Consider the following 21,072-nt stretch of genomic DNA (forward strand, 5'->3'; position numbering starts at 1 on the left):
GGGTTCGAATCCCGTTGAAGCCCTGATTTTTTTCAGGCTTCTTCTTTCCAATTGCTTAAATTGGAAATTTACTGCGATGATCACATTTCACTTTCATCTACAACCGCAGTACAAATATGAATTATTTCATATAAACTCCACATCATTTCACTACACGGGAAGATATGAACTCAATAAATTGACCTCGCTCCCAATGTGTGGCTTCATAGCTCAGTTGGTAGAGCATCGCACCGGTATCGCGGAGGTCACGGGTTCGAATCCCGTTGAAGCCCTGATTTTTTTCAGGCTTCTTCTTTCCAATTGCTTAAATTGGAAATTTACTGCGATGATCACATTTCACTTTCATCTACAACCGCAGTACAAATATGAATTATTTCATATAAACTCCACAAATAGATGAAATCTTGACAAAACAAAAGTGACAAATTGTCCTCCAGTGTGCTAGAAATTCGACCACTTATTTTAAATCTTGCTTACACCGGTTTTTTTTTCCCTCTCTGGGTGAACTCTTTCAAGGTAAAAAGGAGTTATCAAAACGCTTTCTTGACTGAAACATTGATTTACTTTCTCTGCGATAACCAGACAAGCGACTGATAGCGAACAGCGCGTTTTAGTTTTGAGTTCAAACAGGTAGCTGATTATTTTTTGAAATACAAATGTAATTACAAAAACAATCGAGGTTTACTTGGAATGTTTACATTTAAATTATTGTAACTCTATGAAACGAACCACAAAAACTGTCACGGGTCACGAGCTACGTTAAGAAAACAAAAAGGCGGTGGTTGTGATCTATTTTCTCTCAGTCACACGCAAGATAACAATATCTCCTTTCTCTCTGCCATACATCTCGTGCGGTATAAGTTCTGAGTATTTGGTATTCAATCAAACGATTTCCACAGGCAGATAGTTTTCTTTTCTTGCATCACCCGTCTCACTGAATATCTATTCATTTTGTTAGTCAGTCTTGAGAACGAAGCGGCTAAAACTTAACACCACGAAACTTGTGGTAAATTAACGATGACGTAAAGTGTTCGTTTTCGTATGGTCATCTGACATTAAAAACGTGTTTTACTAAATGCGCATTATTTCACTTTTAAAAAGCGGGTGTATGACATAAAAAGAGATGTCACAGTCATAGATATAACTTTGTCGTAGCAATTTTTCCGAGAGCTTTGAGAAGGACCCATTTGTCGCAAGGAGATCACTCATTACAATGTCGATTGAAGACAGATCAATGGACGCTTTGAAAGAGGTAAAGAGTGTTGATTTCTCTGCTATGTCTGCTCTATCCGCATACCGGCGAGTTTATTCATTCAGTTACAAATACTTACATGGTCCCGGCTTTTCTTTAGTAAAAATTACTCCCGTAAACATTTATTTACATTTTAAATTTAAGATTTAAAACAAGTAAAATGATAAAAACATGGTGATGGTTTGAATAATTCCCCTAAATCTGAACGGCTTTCAACTACTATACGATCGGGGTCTGTTGAGGAAAGAACATTGGACTGGTTGAGAAAAGTAAGAAATAAATCTCGCTTCATCTCACGCATTTCCGAGTCAAATTAAATTGAAATCAGGTCATTAGGATTTAACGATGGAGTTATTTGGGTTTTTTTTTTCATTCGATGGCTTAGTGGAGTTTTTTTGTTATGACTTAGAATCAAGTTTTAATATGCGAAACCAAAAGTTATGACGCCACCTTGTTTACGAATCTTTGAAAGAATTAAACGGAGAACTACAACGTTATAATTTTGGTTTCAGGAAGTTCATAGCCTTTTTATAGAAAGGAAAATAATATTAAGTTATTAATAAATTAAGTGCTTCTGATATGTAATATGGCGTATTTTCCTTGTAAATCATGAATTCGTTCGTAAACAAAGTTCGTATAACAAAAGTCGTTTTCATGACTACTCTCACCTTGACAATAAAGTGTAAACCAACTGGCAAGTGAGATCATTTCAGTTTTATCGAGAGTTAGCCCTTCGTTTAGAATGTCACCAGCCCTTAGATATGACGAAGGCTAATCTTTATTACTGCAGAAGATACATATGTTATTTATAGGCCGTAGGCCCCGAGCAGCATTTTCAAGACCTCGGTAACAGTTTTTCACCATAAAGACCGACCCTAAGCCGGTAAATGACATATATTTTTTTAAAATTTAACGAAATTCTTTCCGAAAGAACCCGAATGATATAGGGCTGTAAATACCGCAAGACCTTCCATAAACTGAACAATTTTTGAGCGAGTAAAGGGTAGTTAAAATAGAGGTGATATAAATTAAAGAGAGATACTTCACCGAAACATTTTCATTTACATAATGATAAAGGTGATTTAAAAGGCTTCCGAACAAACTTTGAAACATTATTTTTACAAGTATCTGTTACAATCTGACACCTGTCAATAAGAGAGCGCGTAAGAAAATCAAAGTGCTCTGTGAGCAAACTCGTGAATTGACACATGATTTTTTAGATTATGTTTAATGTTATCTGGTTTAGGGAATTTTGTGGTTGATTGTCATATCTAGAGTACGAGCAGTAGTTCAGTGTTCGCTAATGTAGCAAAGAAACAAAGTAACGTTGGGATAAGAAGGCATTACAATTGAAATGATCATGCTATTACATTTGACAAGGTGGATGATGTCATGTGTTTTAAACGTCTATCATTTTTGTTTCTGGTTCAAAAGAAAAGGTTGGAAGTAAATGTGGGTGAAAAGTGAAATTTACTGTCTTTCGTTGTAAATATTAGAAAATCAAGGCAATACTGTCTTAATGAAAACATTAACGATTCCCTCTTTATCAAATGAGACAAACGGGAACGGGTTTTGAGTGATATAACTAAGCCAAGCCTGCCACCGTCATTTTGGATCTCCGCCTGGGTAGATTTAGGTCACGTGCTAGGCAACGTATGATCAATAACAAGATAGAATTTCATTTCAGGCCTATTTATCAATTTTGTGGTGTGTAACTTTCGCATTTTAGTACGTAGTATGTATGTTGAATCTTCAAATTGTCTTGAAACTTAAAAGAAAATTGTTCTTTAAAAATTCACTGAAAATCGGTAGCTAAAATTGTTTGTTTAGGTGTTATCTGATTTTCGTGTTAACTTGTTATTTCGTCAGTCGCCGGCATCTTCTGTTGCTTCACACAGGAAAAACACACGCGACGAAACGTAATGATCAATTTTGTCCTCAATCTCACGCTATAACAGAAAAAGCTTTTGAACATCTGTAAACTCCGAGCGCTTCGCAGTAAGTGATATTTTCAATGAATCTTCGGATTGTTTTCAAGTTCAAGGATTGTAAATTACAATTTTATGAAAAACGAAGGTTGTTCTGTTATTTCAGTGTGAATCCTTGCATGCCTGCCAGTCGCTGGCGCCGCTTGTTGAAACTAAAACGAAAAAAAAAACTCTTTTAAGATTATCATTGGCTTCTTTTTCACCCCACCACTATTCTTAGCAACGAAGGTCGCCATTTCGTCTGTTTATTGCTCGCCAAAAACTATAAAATGCACTCGAAAGTCTAAAATCTAAAAAAAGTTTACAGGAATCGACCAATCGAGCGAGCGAATGCCATTCCCCACATCGTATCTATAACTCGCTCTTGCGCATGCGCGCAATTCACGAGTTAAAAAAAGCACATGTACACTTTTGAAAAAACAACCGAACTAGTTTGGCAAGGACCGTCACGACAATGATTTCTTCAAAAAAAAGTCAATGATCTTACGGAAAGTATTATTCACTCTAGTCGACGATGGATTCATGTAAGAAGCTTTACCTCTGTTGATGAAGTAAATTGCGAGGAAAGTAATTGTAAGTAAATTCAAATTTTTTTATTTTGAAGTTGTGAGAGTTTGTTCGTGTGTTTGCTGAAATGGCGTGTGTAAATGTGGTCTTTCCTCCACAAAAACTGAATTCGAATGAGACACTTCAACGAGACTCAAGGGGATTCAATGCGGCCTTTCCTCATTGAATTCTTTCAGTTTCTGTTGTACAATTTATGATACAAATGTCCGAATTGAACGAACTTGGAAAGACTCACCGAGAGCGTGTATTTGTTGTAGAACTGAAAACTTCGCTCGCCCTTTTAATACGAACAAATTGTTTGAGGGAATTCAGATATTAAATGAATGACAGTTCCATCGATAAATTCAATTGTAACCAAATACCTCACGTTTTAACTTTCAAGGTACTTTTTGTGAAGGATTGAAATTAATTACAAACAGGTTTTAAGCCGCTTGTCAATCAATTTAATGTATCTTTAGCAAATTAATTTCGAAACCAATATTTTCCTGTTAACCAAAGTAATTTGAGAGGGAGAAAAGAGAGGATGAATAAGTTAGTGATCGGCCGGAAAAAACGAGATATAATTATGAAAAATGGCAACGAAGGTAGGAATGTACTCGGCGACTCGCGAAAGCGTTACCGTTGCCCGAAGGCAGAGATAGGAAAATACGGATTGCGCAAAGAAACAATCAGATTGCAGGATTCGTTAAGGCCTATTTACACGGCACGACTTTGTCGCATGCGACAAGCTTACGACAGGCCTACGACATGACTTAAGAGTCGTAAGCGAGTTGTAGGTTTGATTTACACGAAACAATTCGTGTCGTAAGCCTGTCGTAAGCTTGTCGCATGCGACAAAGTCGTACCGTGTAAATAGGCCCTTACCGTGCCGTCTGAGAAAAAAATAAATTGGGATATCATGTCGATTTCAAATTCTGCCTAGTTTCCAAGCCCCCCGTCCCTGTGGTGCTCCCTGAGAGAGAAGCGTATTCTTTTGCTGATTGTTAAAAAAAATTAATAAATCAATTATTGAATTCGTTTTTCGCATGATATCATGAATTATTACACCTCGTGAGCTTTTGGTCTAAGCCGATAACTCAGACCTTGGCATCTATAATTCATGATATCACGCTCAACCTTATCCAATAATTGCCTATTATCAACTCAGTTAGTTAATACAACCAAATCATCTTGTAATTGCCTCCATCGACGCAGCACCACGGTTTTCGATCTTTAGAAAAGGTGCCCCTTTATCAACCGGTGATTGCATTCATTGACAATGTCCAGTATGCGACAGCCCGCCTACAGAAATACATGTAAATTCGCAGAATGAACTTTCATAGAGCGTAGCATTCCAATTGCCTTTTACCTATGGCTTACGTTCTTTCACCAACTGTACACAGTATGTTGTCTACTGTCCATAGTCTATAAATTTCCGTTTCCATTATTCGTTGTTGCAGGAAGGCACTACTGCAGTCATAGATGGAAGTGACGATGAATGGTCACAGCACCGAGAAAGAAGGCTTTATTCAATGAATGAGGACGGCAGTGCCAAAGGTCACTACTTGTACGTCGATGAGAACGGTTCGTTGAAAGCAGATGGAGAAGAAAATAGCGCAAGTGAGTAAGAGAAAGGGAAATGGTTTTTAGGAGATTACTCGTCAAAAAAATATCGTCCTTCCCTTAAGTTTTCGGAAATATCCGCATGTGAACTTTTAGGGGTGTTTCTTGGATTAGGGCCGTTAACCGGCAAAGATGAAAAATTCGTATCGCTTACAAATACAGAGAGAAAAACCGAGTATTACTTGGTTTTGGTTATGGCATTTCTCGCGGCTGAGAACGGGAAATTGGCACCTGGAATGTTTGACAAAGGCCGTGATCTTCAAGATCACGGCAAGTTGCCCGTCTTCCTGATTAGATTTTTCTTCTGTCGGTAAAGAAAACGTCGAGAATTTTGTGAAAAGAAAGTTCCGCCCATTGTTTGTTTTTGTAATGATTCAACACACTTTTTCATGTTGAGTTTTATTGCCCGAGCACTTTCCGACTGTTTTTTTTTTGTTCGCGGACTGAATTTGTTAATAGAGTCATCTTTTCTTGTCAGTAAATACTTATTGAGTTAACTTCAAACAAATAATACACGGTTGCTTTTAGATAGAGAACTTCTCTTCTCTTGTTGAACTCGTTATCTCACTCGTGAGATATTGAGTTGAACACGAGAAGAGAAATTCCATATCTATGCGCGCCCATGAATTATTCTCAATTTATTAATATTATTTGTGGAGGCGCGGTGGCCTCATGGTTAGTGCGCTTGACTCCGGTTCGGGTGGTCCGGGTTCGAGCCCTGGCCGGGGTCATTGTGTTGTGTTCTTAGGCGAGACACTTTACTCTCACAGTGCTTCTCTTCACCCAGGTGTACAAATGGGTACCAGCAAATGTGCTGGGGGTAACCCTGCGATGGACTAGCATCCCATCCAGGGGGGAGTAGCAAAACTTCTAGCCGCTTCATGCTAAGAAAACCGGAGTTAAGCACCGGCCCCATGGGCCACTTGGGCCCGTATAAAGGCTTACCTTGCTTACTATTAATATTATTGTTATTATAATCAGCATAAGGTTTGTCAATATTATTCATATACTTTTGAAAGCGTGTTCTTGGAGCTCCGTTAAGCCGGATTGTAGCAATAACCAGTGAATCGCCAACTAATGTGTGATTCATGAAGGGCAATGAATATCAGTGTTTTGTATACCACGATGGCTCTCTATTATATGCTACAGGTACTTTCACAGTCTACTCTCTCCTTGAAGATGATGATTTAGTTATGTTAAAGGTCAAAGATTCTGAGGATGCTACTGAGAAAGTTGTGGCTGTAGATACAAACACTGACACTGTCATTGTAAAGGTGCGTAACTGAAACGATTTTAGTCGGCTAGAAATTTCATTATCTCTGGTCCATTGATCGATGAGATTTAAAAATTTTTTAATGAAATACAACCGTTTGTCTCTCGATGAACTCCATTCCGATGTGGATCGCAGTGTTTTGACGGCATACTGCGAGTCTTCTTCAGGTCGGCGATGTACAAGGTGACGCCTATCCAGTCGCCTATGAAATGATTAAACTGTGAGACAAACGATTGTAATTCCCCACAAATACGATCAATAACGATAAGCTCTTCTACAACGTCAACTTTTTTAAATGATATGGAAGATCAGTAAAACTTACATGTCATCATGATCACAATTATCATCTGTCTGACATCTGTTTCAACACTTCAACTGCCAGGAAATATTAACATTTCAACTCTCTTCGCAATGTCATTAAAGTATCTAGATCTTTCGCTTATGCATGATTTAAAACAGATTGAGTTACGTAGTGACTGTAACTGGCATTGATAAAATTAAATTGCTCAAGTTTTAATCCAATGTAGACTTTCAAAATGAAGAAGAGAATTACAGCGTTCTCACGTCAATTCTTGCGCATAATTTCTCAGGGCTCAAAATGCTCTGATTTTGTACTTTATGTGTTATCTATTCTGACAGGCTCTCCCCTCAGGGACTTTAGGACAGTTGAATAACTCGAAGAAGGCCAAAAGTTCCCAGTCTGACATTCTGTTCCACAAGATAGCGCGCACACCAGGGTCTCCTCAGTTTTACTTGAAGTCCTATTTGAAGTCAAGTCTGAAAGACTCGATTGGTAAGGCTCGATTCGTTGGTTTTGACGATGACGGCGTTCCAATTAAGACTACTGATGTAGTGGAAGGTTTATTAGAGAGTGTCTTCAAGATATACTGAGCGCTGGCAACTTTTCTTAATTTCTAACGTGATTATTATGATAAATTTCTTTTTAACTATGAACTTCTCTGGTGACAAAGGATTAATTTTAATCCATGAATCAATGAAACGCATCTTAGATAATTGTTTAATAAACTTTTTATGAACTATATACTAAATTTGGAACTATTTTGAATAAGTGTTTAGAAATTTTTTAGGCCTTTTAAATTATCTTGAAATCCTTCAGTTATGAGACGGTACTAGTCTTGTGAGCCTAGGTTTGTCATGTGCTGCAAGACCACACACTTGTCTTTACCCAGTTTGGAGTGATGTGTTCTTGACCGTTGGCTTAATTCTCGTACGATAAACGTCATCGCTGGTCGTTTTTGTGCTTGTCTTTGATCTTGCTTAGAGTCCTCAACAGGAAGATTTTTTTGGGTTTTAGTTCTCGAAGATTGGTTGTTTTTTTTAGGTGCTTTGTTGTTCATTTGGAATGTCTCGTGAAATTGTTTGAGTTAGCGTTCTAACTATATTATTTGAAATAAGTTTACTCTGTTTTAGTTTTACGTAAGCCCAAACATGTTTACCGGTAGGATATTTAAGAGCGTGTTCTTAAGGCAGAGAAACAGAGACAGAGACAGAAAGAGAAAAGATAAAACAGAGAATAAAAAAAAGTTGTTGATGTGACTCTTAGTGCCTTCATTTGGGCGAGTGACCTGAAGCTACCTAACCCCATCAGTCCAACAAGCTGTTACAAAGAGCCTTGTGTTGTTTGTCTTAAGAATCTTATCATGCAAATATGGACACCAAGTTGAACCTAAAATATTTATGTTGTATTATCTTTAACTAGTGTTTGAATCACAAAAAATCGACTAACCATTATACTGATAAAGAATGATTTTTTATTCGAACAAAAAATTAGACGCTTTTTTACTTAAGATTAGACTCGAAACCTTCTACCTTTCTTGAGCATAATTTGTCAGGGCTTAAGCTATTTTCATTTTGCACTCAATTTGTTGTCTATCAGTGATAGACTCTTCTTTAAGAGACAACTTTAGAACAGTTCAATAACTCGAACAAGGCCAAAAGGTCCCAGCTAGACATTCTGCTCTACAAGATAGCGCGAACATAAAAAAAGGAGGGGAGTTACTTGGAGTCATCCCTGGACGACAAACAACAAACATCAAATCGATGGATTTGACAAAGATTGCAGCCCAATGCTTGATACTGATACTTGTACCGCCCAGTCAATTAGCAAGTCTCTTCAAGATGGACCTCCGTAAATGCTCTAACGATCGCGGCGACAAGTAATTACACATAGTTGCAAATTTTCTATCCATGAATCAATGAAACGCATCTTAGATAACTGGCCAATAAACTGTTACAAAGAACCCTATAAATGTAGATTGCCCCAAGAGTCTCAACTTAAGTGTTATTTGAGTAAAAAGAACAACAAGTTATTTAGTTTGTCCTCTTCGTGCATCTATGCACATAGGGCCTCGGTCAGAGAACGCCATTGATAATCCTAACCCTCCCCTACCCGTTCCCTCCTTACGCGTAGATCCTTCAAATGAAAATACAATAAGACTGACATTTCAAGCGTTAGCCCTTCGCCAATCGCTTCGACGAAGGTCAGTCTAACGCTCGAAACATCTACCTCTAAACTCTCTACGGTGGTCAATTTACGTTTTCAACTCAGTTGTTAACACTTAATTACCTGTTTTACTCTCCCACCGACGCAGCACCACAGTTTCTTTTAGAAACATACCCCCTTATAATAAAACATAGTCACGCTGGGAGAGCGTGCGTGACTCGTCGTTTTAACTTTTACCAAAAAAGCAAAAAAAAATTCAACCATCATTTTGATATTCATGTTTCAAAGATATTTCAAGTTTATTTTCTAACAGGAAAGTACAAACTTCTAATTGACTTTTACAACAAAGAAGAAACTATCATTTATTTATTGCACAAAATTTATGCACAAACCACAAGGACGGACCAGATGAAACGGGGCCTTGTTTGACAAAATGTCAGGTTCCTCTTCTTCTTTGTCTTCGTGTTCCTTTATTATTTCATTTAGCCCGAGAAGGACCAAGTCAAAATTTTGTGAATCTGCAAAAATTTATCCTAAATTTTAAAACCTCATCTCGATAGTAATTAGCCTCTACCCGGCTCATTCTTTTTGGTTTATTCAAGGTATTTTCTTATGTAGCAACTCATTAAGAAGGATCTCGCGCTTGTTGAAGATAAATTTCCGCGTAACTAACGAATAGAAATATTCTGATGAAATTCCTATGTGATAAAAATACTGAATAATTCATAATTCCGATTTACCGGTCCTGGTGGGTGCCCTGTGTCAACACTGGTTTGAGTACCTTGGGTAGGATTTCTCTCAAGCCACAATTAACTAAACTTGGAAACTACTTGGAAGATGAATTTCTTAGCCCGAAGAGATATTTGAGACCTTCACGATAATTTCCACTAAAGATAAAATAAATGCAAGGGTTTATAGCACAATATGAGTGATTAAGAAAATGAGCAACATGAGTGAAGTATTTAAAACCGCAAGACTCAATCATGGAGATGTTCGGCGGAAAAAAGAGAAATAACAAACGTATAGTGAGGGGGATTCGGCACATTGTAAACCCCAGAACGATAGCAATGGACATCTTCAGCACTTTCAGTTCCCTTTTTACTCGTCGTTTAACGGCATTAGCCGATTGCTCGCCTGGAGTCGTCTGGGGCTTGAGTTTTAAAATGATTATGAGGTAGAGTAAAAAAATCAGAAACAAAGGAATATAGGCAAGTGAAATACAAGCGCCCAGCATGTAGTTTTTAGGGACAACGTATCTCCGAGGGCTTCATTCCACTGTAGTGCACATTTTGTTCCTTCCGTATACTCAACGAGTGAAAAGGCGAAGAGATATGGTAAATGAAAAGCCAATGAAATTATCCAAGTGGCAAGAAGGAGGAACCGGCACAGCTTTGAACCGATAAATGGAGTTCGAAGAGGAAAAACGACAGTTCCAAATCGATCCACTGCTATTAGAACCAGGCTTTGAATTGACACAGAAGTGGAGACATCTGCTATGAAGGGAACAAGCTTACACAAAGTCTCGCCAACACCACCACTCACTAAACCAGAATGAAGGTAGACCTCTGTTAAATTCTTCGGAAAAAGGAATATCGGATAAAGCAGATCGGACGCGGCCATGTTTACGATTAAAATGTTTGTGGCTTTTCTCACGGTTTTCGTCTTAGGCACAATTATCACGATAAAGCTATTTCCAACCAGCGAAACTACAAACAAGAGGCAGTAAGCGATTTTTTCTCCAATTCTACGTGTAACAGGATTGAAGCAAAGCGCCGGAGGCATAACCGGGTGTGTTCCATTGATCGATGTGTTCTCGTTTAGCGACATTTCTCTGATATTGGCGGTTCCTTATTTGGCGAGCAGTTCTCACAGGTTGAGTTTTACCTGACCTGATATCCTGAAGAAAAACTTCAACTTCTATATTCTTTTCAAGACGTGATCTGAGTTTAATGAATTTAAAGCAAAGTACGATAACGCACGCGACAAACAAAGCAAACCTCACGTGAGAAGATTCAATTCAGAGCTCTATTCATTTATTGTCAATCAGTTTCCGTTAAAGATGTCTGCATCGGGTGAAAACTAAAAAGTGAACAAAACATCTTTGGCTGTATGTTAGAGCTGAATGAAGGATAGAAAGTTTCCAAGCTTTGCCTGCTATGAGAGATAGTTTTACCGAAATTAGTCGCACTCGTAGCTTTATTCACATGTAACGAAAGCGGAAAATTTGCCCGCGAAAACATTTATCTATCGACCATGTCAAGCAAGTTTCAAATAACTGATCATGAATTATCATCTACCTAGAATTATATGACACTAGGCCTTTCAGTTGCCATACCAACTGAATCTTCTGAAACATTATGGTAACTTCATCTTTGTTTTTGTCGGAAATAGAAGGAGAGAGTTTCGCGCGCATTAAACGTGAGGATTGCACGCTAACAGGGCGAGTTAAAAAAGTCTTAGAAACTTTTATCAAAGAAATTTAGCATACAGAATAAAAAAAGGAAATGAAATAGTATATATAGGTTAGGTTTAAAGTACACCAGATATTTTCATGTCCTAGGCTATCATCATGACATAAAAATGAAAAAAACTAAAGTGTTCTCACCTAAAGATATCATTTTGATCACACTTAAAATAGCAATCGTATCGATTATCATATCCGTTAACGATACTTCCTGGTTTGCCCAAAGCACGTTCCCCCTGTGGGCAAAGTCTAGAAGAGATAGATCAGTAGTTCCTTCTTAACATACCAACTGTAGACAGGTTGTGAAAATGGGGAAGTTATTCACTAGAGGATAATTTCGTCTTAACAACTCAGAAAGTATTAGAGGTAACTATCTGAAAAATGCGTAACAGTCAACGATAACAATTGGCATTAAGATCTCGAGGGAGTGTGCTAATTGAGAATAAAACTTGCTTAACATGAAGAAGATAAAAGAGCGTATCTTGCTCGTTCAATTCTCGGTGCGCCAGAGGATATGTTTCTTACTTCAATTTAACATTCCAGAGAGTTTCAGTTTTTAACTCGTGAATTGCGCGCATGCACAAGAGCGAGTTGTAGATACGATGTGGGGAATGGCACTCGCTCACTCGCTCGCTCGCTCGATTGGTCGATTCCTGTAAACTTTTTTTCGATTTTAGGCTTTTGAGTGTATTTGATAGTTTTTGGCGAGCAATAAACAAACGAAATGGCGACCTTTGTTGCTATGGATAGTGGTGGGGTGACAAAGAAGCCAATGATAATCTTAAAATAATTTTTTTTTTCGTTTTAGTTTCAACAAGCGGCGCCAGCGACTGGCAGGCATGCAAGGATTCACACTGAAATAACAGAAAAACCTTCGTTTTTCATAAAATTGTAATTTACAATCCTTGAACTTGAAAACAATCCGAAGATTCATTGAAAATATCACTTACTGCGAAGCGCTCGGAGTTTACAGATGTTCAAAAGCTTTTTCTGTTACGGCGTGAGATCGAGGACAAAATCGATCATTACGTTTCGTATCGTGTGTTTTTCCTGTGAGAAACAACAGAAGATGCCGGCGACTAACGAAATTACAAGTCAACACGAAAATCAAATAACACCTAAACAAACAATTTTAGCTACCGATTTTCAGTGAATTTTAAAAGAACAATTTTCTTTTAAGTTTCAAGACAATTTGAAAATACATATTACGTACTAAAATGCGAAAGTTATACACCACAAAATTGATAAATAGGCCTGAAATGAAATTCTATCTTGTTATTGATTATACGTTGCCTAGCACGTGACTAAAATCTACCTAAGCGGAGATCCAAACTGACGGTGGCAGTCTTAGCTTAGTTATATCACTCTAAACTCGTTCCCGTTTGTCTCATTTGATAAAGACGGAAACGTTAATGTTTTCATTAAGAAAGTATTGCCTTGATTTTCTAATATTTACAATGATAGACAGAAAATTCACTTTTCACCCACATTTACTTTCAACCTTTTCTTTTGAACCAGAAACAGAAATGATATACGTTTGAAACACACGACATCATCCACCCTTGTCAAATGCAATAGCATGATCATTTCAATTGTAATGCCTTCTTATCCCGACGTTACTTTGTTTCTTTGCTACATTAGCGAACACTGAACTACTGCTCGTACTCTCGATATGACAATCAACCACAAAATTCCCTAAACCAGATAACATTAAACATAATCCAAAAAATCATTTGTCAATTCACGAGTTTGCTCACAGAGCACTTTGATTAACTAGGCGATGATAAAATCTCCCTTTAAATGCACATGCACATTAAGTTTCTCTTAAAAAGATCCTTTTAGCGGGCCATATTTTTTTTTATTTTATAATGCTCTACTAAACACCAACTTCAATTCGGAAAGACTGACATCTCTAGCCCCAGATCATGTCTTCAGGATTTTACGTGGGACTGCGTCTATTTCCTTATAAACCTCACAACTTGACACGACGTGTGTTTTTATCATTTTATTCACTTTTCGCAACCGAGAAAGCGGCAAACTGCTTATAAAAAATGATCGTATACAAAGTGATATTCACCACCTGTTTCCCGAAAGCTGCTACAATGCGTTGAGTTGATGAATACGGGGTGATAGTCGCGCCGGAGCGAAAGACCCTCGGCGCAGAGCGAAAAAAGGAGAGAGGCCTGGGTCAAGTTACGAATTGTTATCTCAGACGTAGGATCTCTTTACCTCCTGTGAAAGCTTTTTTTCAAAATCTGTTTTAAGTCTTTTCGATAGCCTTTACAGCAAATAAAACAAATGCAAGGGTTTATAGCACAATGTGAGTGAGCAAGAAAAAAAGCGGTATACGCGAAGTATTTAAAACCGCAAGACTTGATCATGGAGGTGTTCTGTGGAAAATAGGCCATGAAATAACTAATGGTGTAGGGAATTCGGCATAATGTAAACGTCATCACGATAGCAATGGACATCTTCAGCACTTTCCATTCCCTCTCTGTTCGATGTGTTAAGGCATTAGCTGATTGCTCGCCTGGAGTCATCTGGGACTTGAGTTTTAAATTAATTATAACGTAAAGTAAAATAGTAACAAAGAGAGGAATGAAGAAAATTAAAATAGAAACAGCACAGATATAGGTTTCAAAGGAAAAGGAATCCTCAAAAGTTTTCTTCCATTGTGGTTCACACTTTTTTTCTTCCGAATGTTCCATCAGCGAAAAGGCGAAGAGATATGGTAAATAAAGAGCCATTGAGATAGTCCAAGTAGCGATAATGGAGAGAGCGCAGAACTTTGAGCCGAGTGGGGAACAGAAGGGAAATACCACTGCTCTATATCGTTCCATTGCTATCAAAACCACGCTCAAAATTGACACAGCGTTGGAGGCATCTCCTAAGAGGGGAACCAGCTTACACAGTGTTTCTCCAAGACGACCGCTGACTGACCAGAAGTATTGTCCTCGGTATAGCTGCGTCAAGTTGTTTGGAAACAGGAAAATCGGATACAACAGATCGGATATGGCCATGTTGGCGATGAAAAATTTGATAGATTTTCTCAAGGTTTTCGAGCTGTAGACTGTGATCCCCATAAAGATATTGCCAGCCAGCGAAACAATCGATAACAGACAGTAAGCGAATGTTTCTCCGATTTTTTGCGTCGTAGGATTGATGCATTGCGGTGAGGTTATAGCTGAGTGTGTTCCACTCAGAGATGTGTTCAAATTCGCCGACATTTTTCCTGTACTGACTGTTAAGTACTTAGCATGACGCTCTCTCTTATAGTAAGCCGTTTACCAGACATGACCATACATTATAAATATACAAGCTGTCGTAAATTTTTAGTCGTGATCTGAATTTAATGCCTTAAGCTGCAAGTCACATCATGCATATGTAAAGCACGAATGTGGGTTTATTCTGAAACAAAAATTGCTTGTTTTAAGTTCGCATAGGAATATTTTTTCTGACGGAAAAAAAAGTTCATCTTTCGATTTAACAAATATTGGTGTCAATAAGCGTACTTTGCTAAGAATTCACAAGGCTATCTATTTTAAGGTCAGCTTATCAACTACATATCCATATTAACTTCTCCTTTTCATTAACTTCTGACTTCTTGAATGACAGAACATGTTTCTGTTGAAATGTGAAAGTACTTACAAACCATCGTGTATAAAAATACCCTTATTAAGTCAAAATATAACAATATATGTGAAGAAAAACAGTTAGTATGTTCACTAAGTGATCATAGCACAACAGGTGCTAAACTTCTTTGACTTATTTGTTCCTTTTCAGCTATCACATTACCTTTTATGTTTGAAACGCAAATTATGTCGCTTTGATGACAAATTCTACCTTATATTTGTAGGTTTAAAATCTATCTTTTTTTCGGCGAGAGAAAGAGTTACGATTATAATTTTCAAGCCACAGAACTGTAAACTCATGGTCACCTGATTTTAGTACAGTCGAACCTCGATTATCCGGACTCGGTGGGACTTGGGTAAATAGTCCGGATAATCGAGATTCTGGATAATCGAAAATATGAATATTAACTAGTAGTAATCGGAGATTAGGGAAGTGCGTTCGGCATTTCAAAGGGGAAATATTGTTTTTCATCCTTTGCGCAACGTCATTCAAAATGGCGCTGAAAAGATGAACGGCCGGCCGATCGAACGAAAAAACACGGGTCAGCTTTCGCTGGCGTGCACAGGACACCTACGCGATCACAGGTAGCCCAGGAGATTAGGAAGCGTTCTTCCTTCGTCGAACGCAATGAGACAATGTAAACAAAAGAAATAAAGATAACACATTTTTAATTCTAAAAGTTTGCTTCCCTATTCTTGCGTATATCAGAAATCTGTTGCTTGCTGCTACCAAATTCAAGCGCTAAATTTGTTCCTTTTTCTCCTTTATCTAAACGTGAAATAAATATTTGTTTATCTTTTATCGAGAGTACAGATCGCTTTCGCTTCGTAGACATGTTGTCGTTTAGAGTTATGATCGTCTCATGTGTTTACATAACCCACGCTCATCGAACTGATCAAGCATGACATTCCCTAAGCAACAAAACAATACTGAACCAATCAAAATTCATAAAGGGGTAAGTTTCTAAAGAAACTGTGATGCTGCGTCGGTGGGAGAGTATAGTAGGTAATTTAGTGTTAACAACTGGGTTGAAAACGTAAATTAGCCACCGTAGAGGGTAAAAAAGCTGACGTTTCGAGCGTTAGCCCTTCGTCAATCGCTCTGACGAAGGGCTAACGCTCGAAACGTCAGCTTTTTTACCCTCTACGGTGGCTAATTTACGTTTTCAACCCAGTTGTCAACACTAAATTACCTACAATCAAAATTCAGCTGAATACATTAGAATGCTTCTTGTCTCTTTTTGTCTCCGAGCGCTCGATCTTTCGAAAGCGAAGCGTGTAATGCGCCGTTTTAAACGCAATTTTCCTGACTTTAAACATAATTTCTAAATTTTTTTACCTCCTAAAGTTTTTAACATCTAAGGTCATTAATATTCATGAAAAAAACGGGACCAGAGAAAAAGTCCGGATAATCGAAAAGTCCGGATAATCGATGTCCGGATAATCGAGGTTCGACTGTACATCATATAGGAGGGTCTTTACAGGCAGACATGCCAGCCTTAGACGCTATCGGAAAATGTCAAAAACACTCCTCAAAGGAACCGCATTGTCGATTCTTTGGCGGTTTCCAAAGCCTTTTTCGACCCCTAAAAGGTAAGAGCCCTGAAAAATTGGCTGTCACTGAATAATAATTGAAATGTCTCTTTCGAACAGCTTGTCTTTCGTTAGCGCAACCATTTCACTTGGATCTCCTGCAATTTCTCAAGATTTAAAATACTCTATGTTGTTGAAAATTATCTGTATAACCCATGCCAGTTGGTACTTTAACTCGCAGTCACTGTTTGGGAATTCGTGATACGACCCCCTCTCCCCTACCCAGTTTCTATTTTATTGTATTTTTTTTTGGGGGGGGGGGCGGGTGGGTGGGAAGGAACGTTGCCAATTACTGCGAAGAAGACTTCCGTTGGCGGTTATTTTAATTTAGTACCCTATGTCATAAATCTTTTTCTGAAATTATCGTGTCTGCAATCGGTTCACATAAAGGATGCGGCTTCTTACGCTTGCGAACGGGAGAAGTGGACTCGATTCATTCGGATCCTTAGGAAAGATTTCGTCCCCTCTAAGTAGTCACCGATATGCTGAGCGCATTTCGACGAAATCTTCAACTTAATGACGAAAGTGAAAGTTTTAGTGCAGTAAAACTTATTGAGAAGAAAAGGACTTAAAATAATTCAGACTTCGACTGGGATTCATTTCCTCTTCGTTAGCTGATTATACTTAAAACTTCTGTCCCTGCAATAAATCTGACTGCAGTTTGGTTACTCGAGTTTCTAAACAAAGAGGTGGCTGATCGCTTAATGGGCGAAGGTTTGATGCGTTATTCTGTACATGAAAACTTTGGAAGACGATTTTATACTGAATTGCTTGTTTGCTGTTAAAGTGGCATAAATAATACCTCATCACAGGCCTTTCATCTGCTTCAGCACGAAGAAAGTGATCTTATTACAAGCAGCTTAAGCTATACTGATAAAAAGGGGGTCAGTAGATGAAGAGCCCCTGCTCCCGCCCCACCCCACCCTTTGGATGCAATCTGGATTTTTCGCTGTGACGTTTTCTGTAAGGTTTAGGCTGTTTAAAATTCCTATGTATGAGCCGGAGTGAGAATTAAGCTAGATAAAAGATAAATGTTGTAGTGTGTTTTCCTTCTTGTAAAATAGAGAGGAGGGCGCCAAAAGAAGTGGAACAAGCACCGAAATTTATAACTATTGGAAAAAAAAAACATGAAATCAGCACAGAATAGTTTTTACAGGGCTTCAACCGCTTTTTTTTTAATTAAGGTGATATCGTGGTAGTTGATAGAGTAAAAAAAGAAGAAGAAGTTTCTTCAAGTTGAGCTTAGTTTAGATACTGTATCGAGTCTCTCTAGACATTTCTACTGAATTACATTATCGTGTAAGAGCTCCCCTGCCAACTATATGTTTTACTTTTTAGCAGCTTCTAACGACTCTGTCAGTTTGAAATAGAAATCTGTTCTCTCCTGCACATGAAGCTTGGGTTGACCATTCTCCTCAAATTTTAGTACCCGTGGTTTGTCACTCAGGTATGACTTCAGAAAAAACTCCGGGGCTCGTTCAAACCGAGGCATCTTGTAAAACAGAACCTCTGGGTGAGCCTTGTTGACATCTAGCAAGTTAATGAACTGACTTGGAGGCGGGTCAATCTCCTGCAGTCGAATATAAACACAGAAAAAAAACTTTAAAAATGTATCAAATAAGCTTCTTCGTGAATGTAGGGCAAAGTGGATTATTTCTCTCGCAACCTGAGATCGCGAAAGTTGCCTACCTTCATAACCACAGTGTTTTGTTCTTTATCTATCGCCATAATTTTCCCAGTGCTTGCGTGCTCCAAGATGATAACATGAAAGGCGACATCCTTCATTGGATCATAATCAAGGATGTCATGGACTTTGAAATAAGCTATCAAAAAAAATTACAATTATGACAAAGAGAGATTCATAAGCACAATTATACCATTTTAACATATTAAAGCAACAGAACGCGTAATGTGCGACGGTATTACACTAGAGAATACGGAAGTATAGCTGAGAAATGGATGGCTGCACGAACGATCTAAACTTTGATATTTTTTCCTCCTTAAATTGGATTTGACTTTATAGAAAATGAACTTCGAAGCGCATCCGATTCTTTTGATGGCCATTTTTACTAACCTTTGTCATCGGGAACGTCCACACCTGAAAGCACTTTATCGTCGTTGACATATATATAGTGATCGCCGGAGGGGACCTTCAATAACTTAAACTTTTGGGTGTGCGTTTTCCATCGTCGCCTTTGAGTTGGATCCGTCGGAGGCTTCGGAGGAGGGGGAGTCTCCTAACAATTAAATTGTAACCTTAATCAAGACTTTTGCGTGGTACGTAGAGTCAGGCGGGAAGCAAACACACACGTTAAGGCCGGCGAGTGGAAGTTCAAACCTCGAGGAGACTATACTCTTTCGAGCGGCTTATTTCCGCGGTAATATTTTTCGTGGGTCTTTAAGTGCGCGATTGTTTTTATCACCGGTAAATATTGTGAAATCTAAGTACCACGAAAACCGGTAACATTAAGACTAAGTTCAGACTAGATAAAGTTAATCTTTGAGGGAACAATTTATAATGATCACAGCATTTTGAACTTTAGAATGGAATTGATCATGACGAGATTGAAACGTTTTGGGTAATTAAGATTTCCTTTTACCACAAGGTATATGCTTATTTTCATGATTCGGTTACACGAGCGGCATTTCTGGAGCTAAATTATGTCCCTTGCAACGGAATACAGTACTGTACTGGGAATTTTTAACTGTAAAAAGAGCCGTGTTTACGGTTTCACGGTTTCCGTTTTTGCTCACTACTTGCGCGCTTTTCGTATTAGAAACTCTTCAAGAATGAAATTGGACCAAATTGATGGAAAAGTTTAAAACATCGTACAAGCTTTTAACAAATAAGCTTTTGTCCTCAGCCAAGTTAATACAATAGCAGATATAAATGACATTTTAGGGGAATTCTAGCCTTATATAATTTATCCCCTTGTCGTCAAGTTATATCTTCAACTCACTCTATACGTCCACAACCTTTCGGTTTTTAACGATCGAGACTAACATTATAAAAGGACTCTATTGGGCTTCAGTTCTCCGCTGAATTCTCAGACAGATGTATAAACTAAGCGTGGTGCTACCTTTCGGTTTCAAATCAAAGCCTTGACGATTTCGACTCTGTGTTTACGTCATGAAAAACAAAAAAATCTACAGCGCTAATGAATCTTAGAAAACAAGTATGTTCACTGATAAACATCGATGGCCTGATTTCAATTTTATTTGGCTTTGAAGCTGCGTGAAATTTGGGAATTCAGAAAATAAATACAAACACTCTTTCTTTTTCGTTGTATTCCAGTCTCCTAAATCGATCATGATCCTATCCATGAATAATTTAAAACAAGACTGAAATTTGAGAGGATCGATTATTCAAGCCTTAAGCTATTTTATCGGTAACTAATGAATTATTCTGAGTTTAATCGACGATTCTTAGAACGCGAAGACGCGATAAAGGTTGTAAATTCTACTCAAAATGTTAGATGCCGTAAACATGTTGGTAATTCGAATTTCGCTCTAGCTTATAAATACAATCGGGAATGAATCTTTTGACATAAACACGCTCCGTACCTCTGTCAAGCAATCCAAAGATCTGTCCTCAATCGGCATCGCAGTGAGTGATCAATTTGCAACAAATGTGTACCTCTCGTAGTCCTCCCAAAGACCGCTGCACGATAAATTGATGTCAAAGGCAAAATGACTCTTTTTGTACTCACCATCAAAAAGCGAAAATAAGGCATTTGATAAAAACAGTTCGTATGACCGGAAGACCGAGCGAAAACAAAATGTTTACATCATTGTTATTTTAGTACAGGAGACAACTTTTTATTTTTCACTCCTTTCACCGTCGAGAATGACCAATGAGTGGTTAATCCTGGAGAATTTGAAATATCAATTCATGGTTATTAAGCTAACGAGAAGGACAATTATTTAAGAGAGGAAAGTTAAAAAAAAAGCTTTTGGGTCATCCTGAAGAAATAAACCCTCTGTCAAATTCAAAACTTAGCAAAAGAAATAAAAAAAATTACCACGTGGATATTAGTGTTTATTAAAGTCGCTTTCTAATTTTGTTTTCTTACAGTTCTTGTTGACGTGTTCCTTGTTTTAGCACAATCATAATCTAAACGTTTCGTTTTCAAATACACCCGAGCCAAATAAAATGACAAAATTTACACATTGATAATTCAAAACTGATGATAATTTGTCACCATTCAATCACTATCTCACCTTTTGCTATTCAAGA

General features: G+C 37.9%; 4 protein-coding genes across 5 annotated transcripts; 1 reads left to right on the top strand and 3 right to left on the bottom strand.

Moving 5' to 3' along the window:
- The first annotated feature begins 1,085 nt into the window (after nucleotides 1-1,085).
- On the top strand, nucleotides 1,086-8,239 carry LOC113666617 (uncharacterized). 2 transcript variants are annotated; one of them, XM_027182405.2, is made up of 5 exons: nucleotides 1,120-1,252; nucleotides 3,749-3,813; nucleotides 5,247-5,406; nucleotides 6,559-6,683; nucleotides 7,322-8,239. In XM_027182405.2, exons 3-5 carry the CDS (start codon nucleotides 5,319-5,321, stop codon nucleotides 7,571-7,573), a joined length of 465 nt encoding a protein of 154 aa, XP_027038206.2. In that variant the 5' UTR covers nucleotides 1,120-1,252; nucleotides 3,749-3,813; nucleotides 5,247-5,318; the 3' UTR covers nucleotides 7,574-8,239. The 2 variants fall into 2 exon arrangements, with proteins under 2 accessions (XP_027038205.2, XP_027038206.2); XM_027182404.2 differs by lacking the exon at nucleotides 3,749-3,813 and having other exon boundaries at nucleotides 1,086-1,252.
- Nucleotides 8,240-9,418: 1,179 nt separating this feature from the next.
- Nucleotides 9,419-11,078, bottom strand: LOC113666655 (neuropeptide SIFamide receptor). Its single transcript, XM_027182448.2, is given in 2 exon segments — nucleotides 9,419-10,391; nucleotides 10,394-11,078. Coding segments are annotated over 2 exon segments (999 nt in total). The 5' UTR covers nucleotides 10,974-11,078; the 3' UTR covers nucleotides 9,419-9,972.
- A 2,522-nt stretch (nucleotides 11,079-13,600) lies between these two features.
- LOC149040604 (substance-K receptor-like) lies at nucleotides 13,601-14,886 on the bottom strand. Its single transcript, XM_089181725.1, has one exon. It carries the CDS (start codon nucleotides 14,835-14,837, stop codon nucleotides 13,836-13,838), a length of 1,002 nt encoding a protein of 333 aa, XP_089037851.1. The 5' UTR covers nucleotides 14,838-14,886; the 3' UTR covers nucleotides 13,601-13,835.
- Nucleotides 14,887-17,982: 3,096 nt separating this feature from the next.
- On the bottom strand, nucleotides 17,983-20,672 carry LOC113666664 (uncharacterized). Its single transcript, XM_027182457.2, has 4 exons — nucleotides 20,400-20,672; nucleotides 18,910-19,072; nucleotides 18,525-18,658; nucleotides 17,983-18,405 (listed from the first exon to the last, which is right to left on the bottom strand). Exons 1-4 carry the CDS (start codon nucleotides 20,436-20,438, stop codon nucleotides 18,163-18,165), a joined length of 579 nt encoding a protein of 192 aa, XP_027038258.2. The 5' UTR covers nucleotides 20,439-20,672; the 3' UTR covers nucleotides 17,983-18,162.
- Nucleotides 20,673-21,072: the final 400 nt, after the last annotated feature.

The sequence above is a fragment of the Pocillopora damicornis genome, chromosome 9, assembly GCF_964200805.1.
Source record: "Pocillopora damicornis chromosome 9, jaPocDami1.2, whole genome shotgun sequence".
Lineage (NCBI taxonomy): Eukaryota > Metazoa > Cnidaria > Anthozoa > Scleractinia > Pocilloporidae > Pocillopora > Pocillopora damicornis.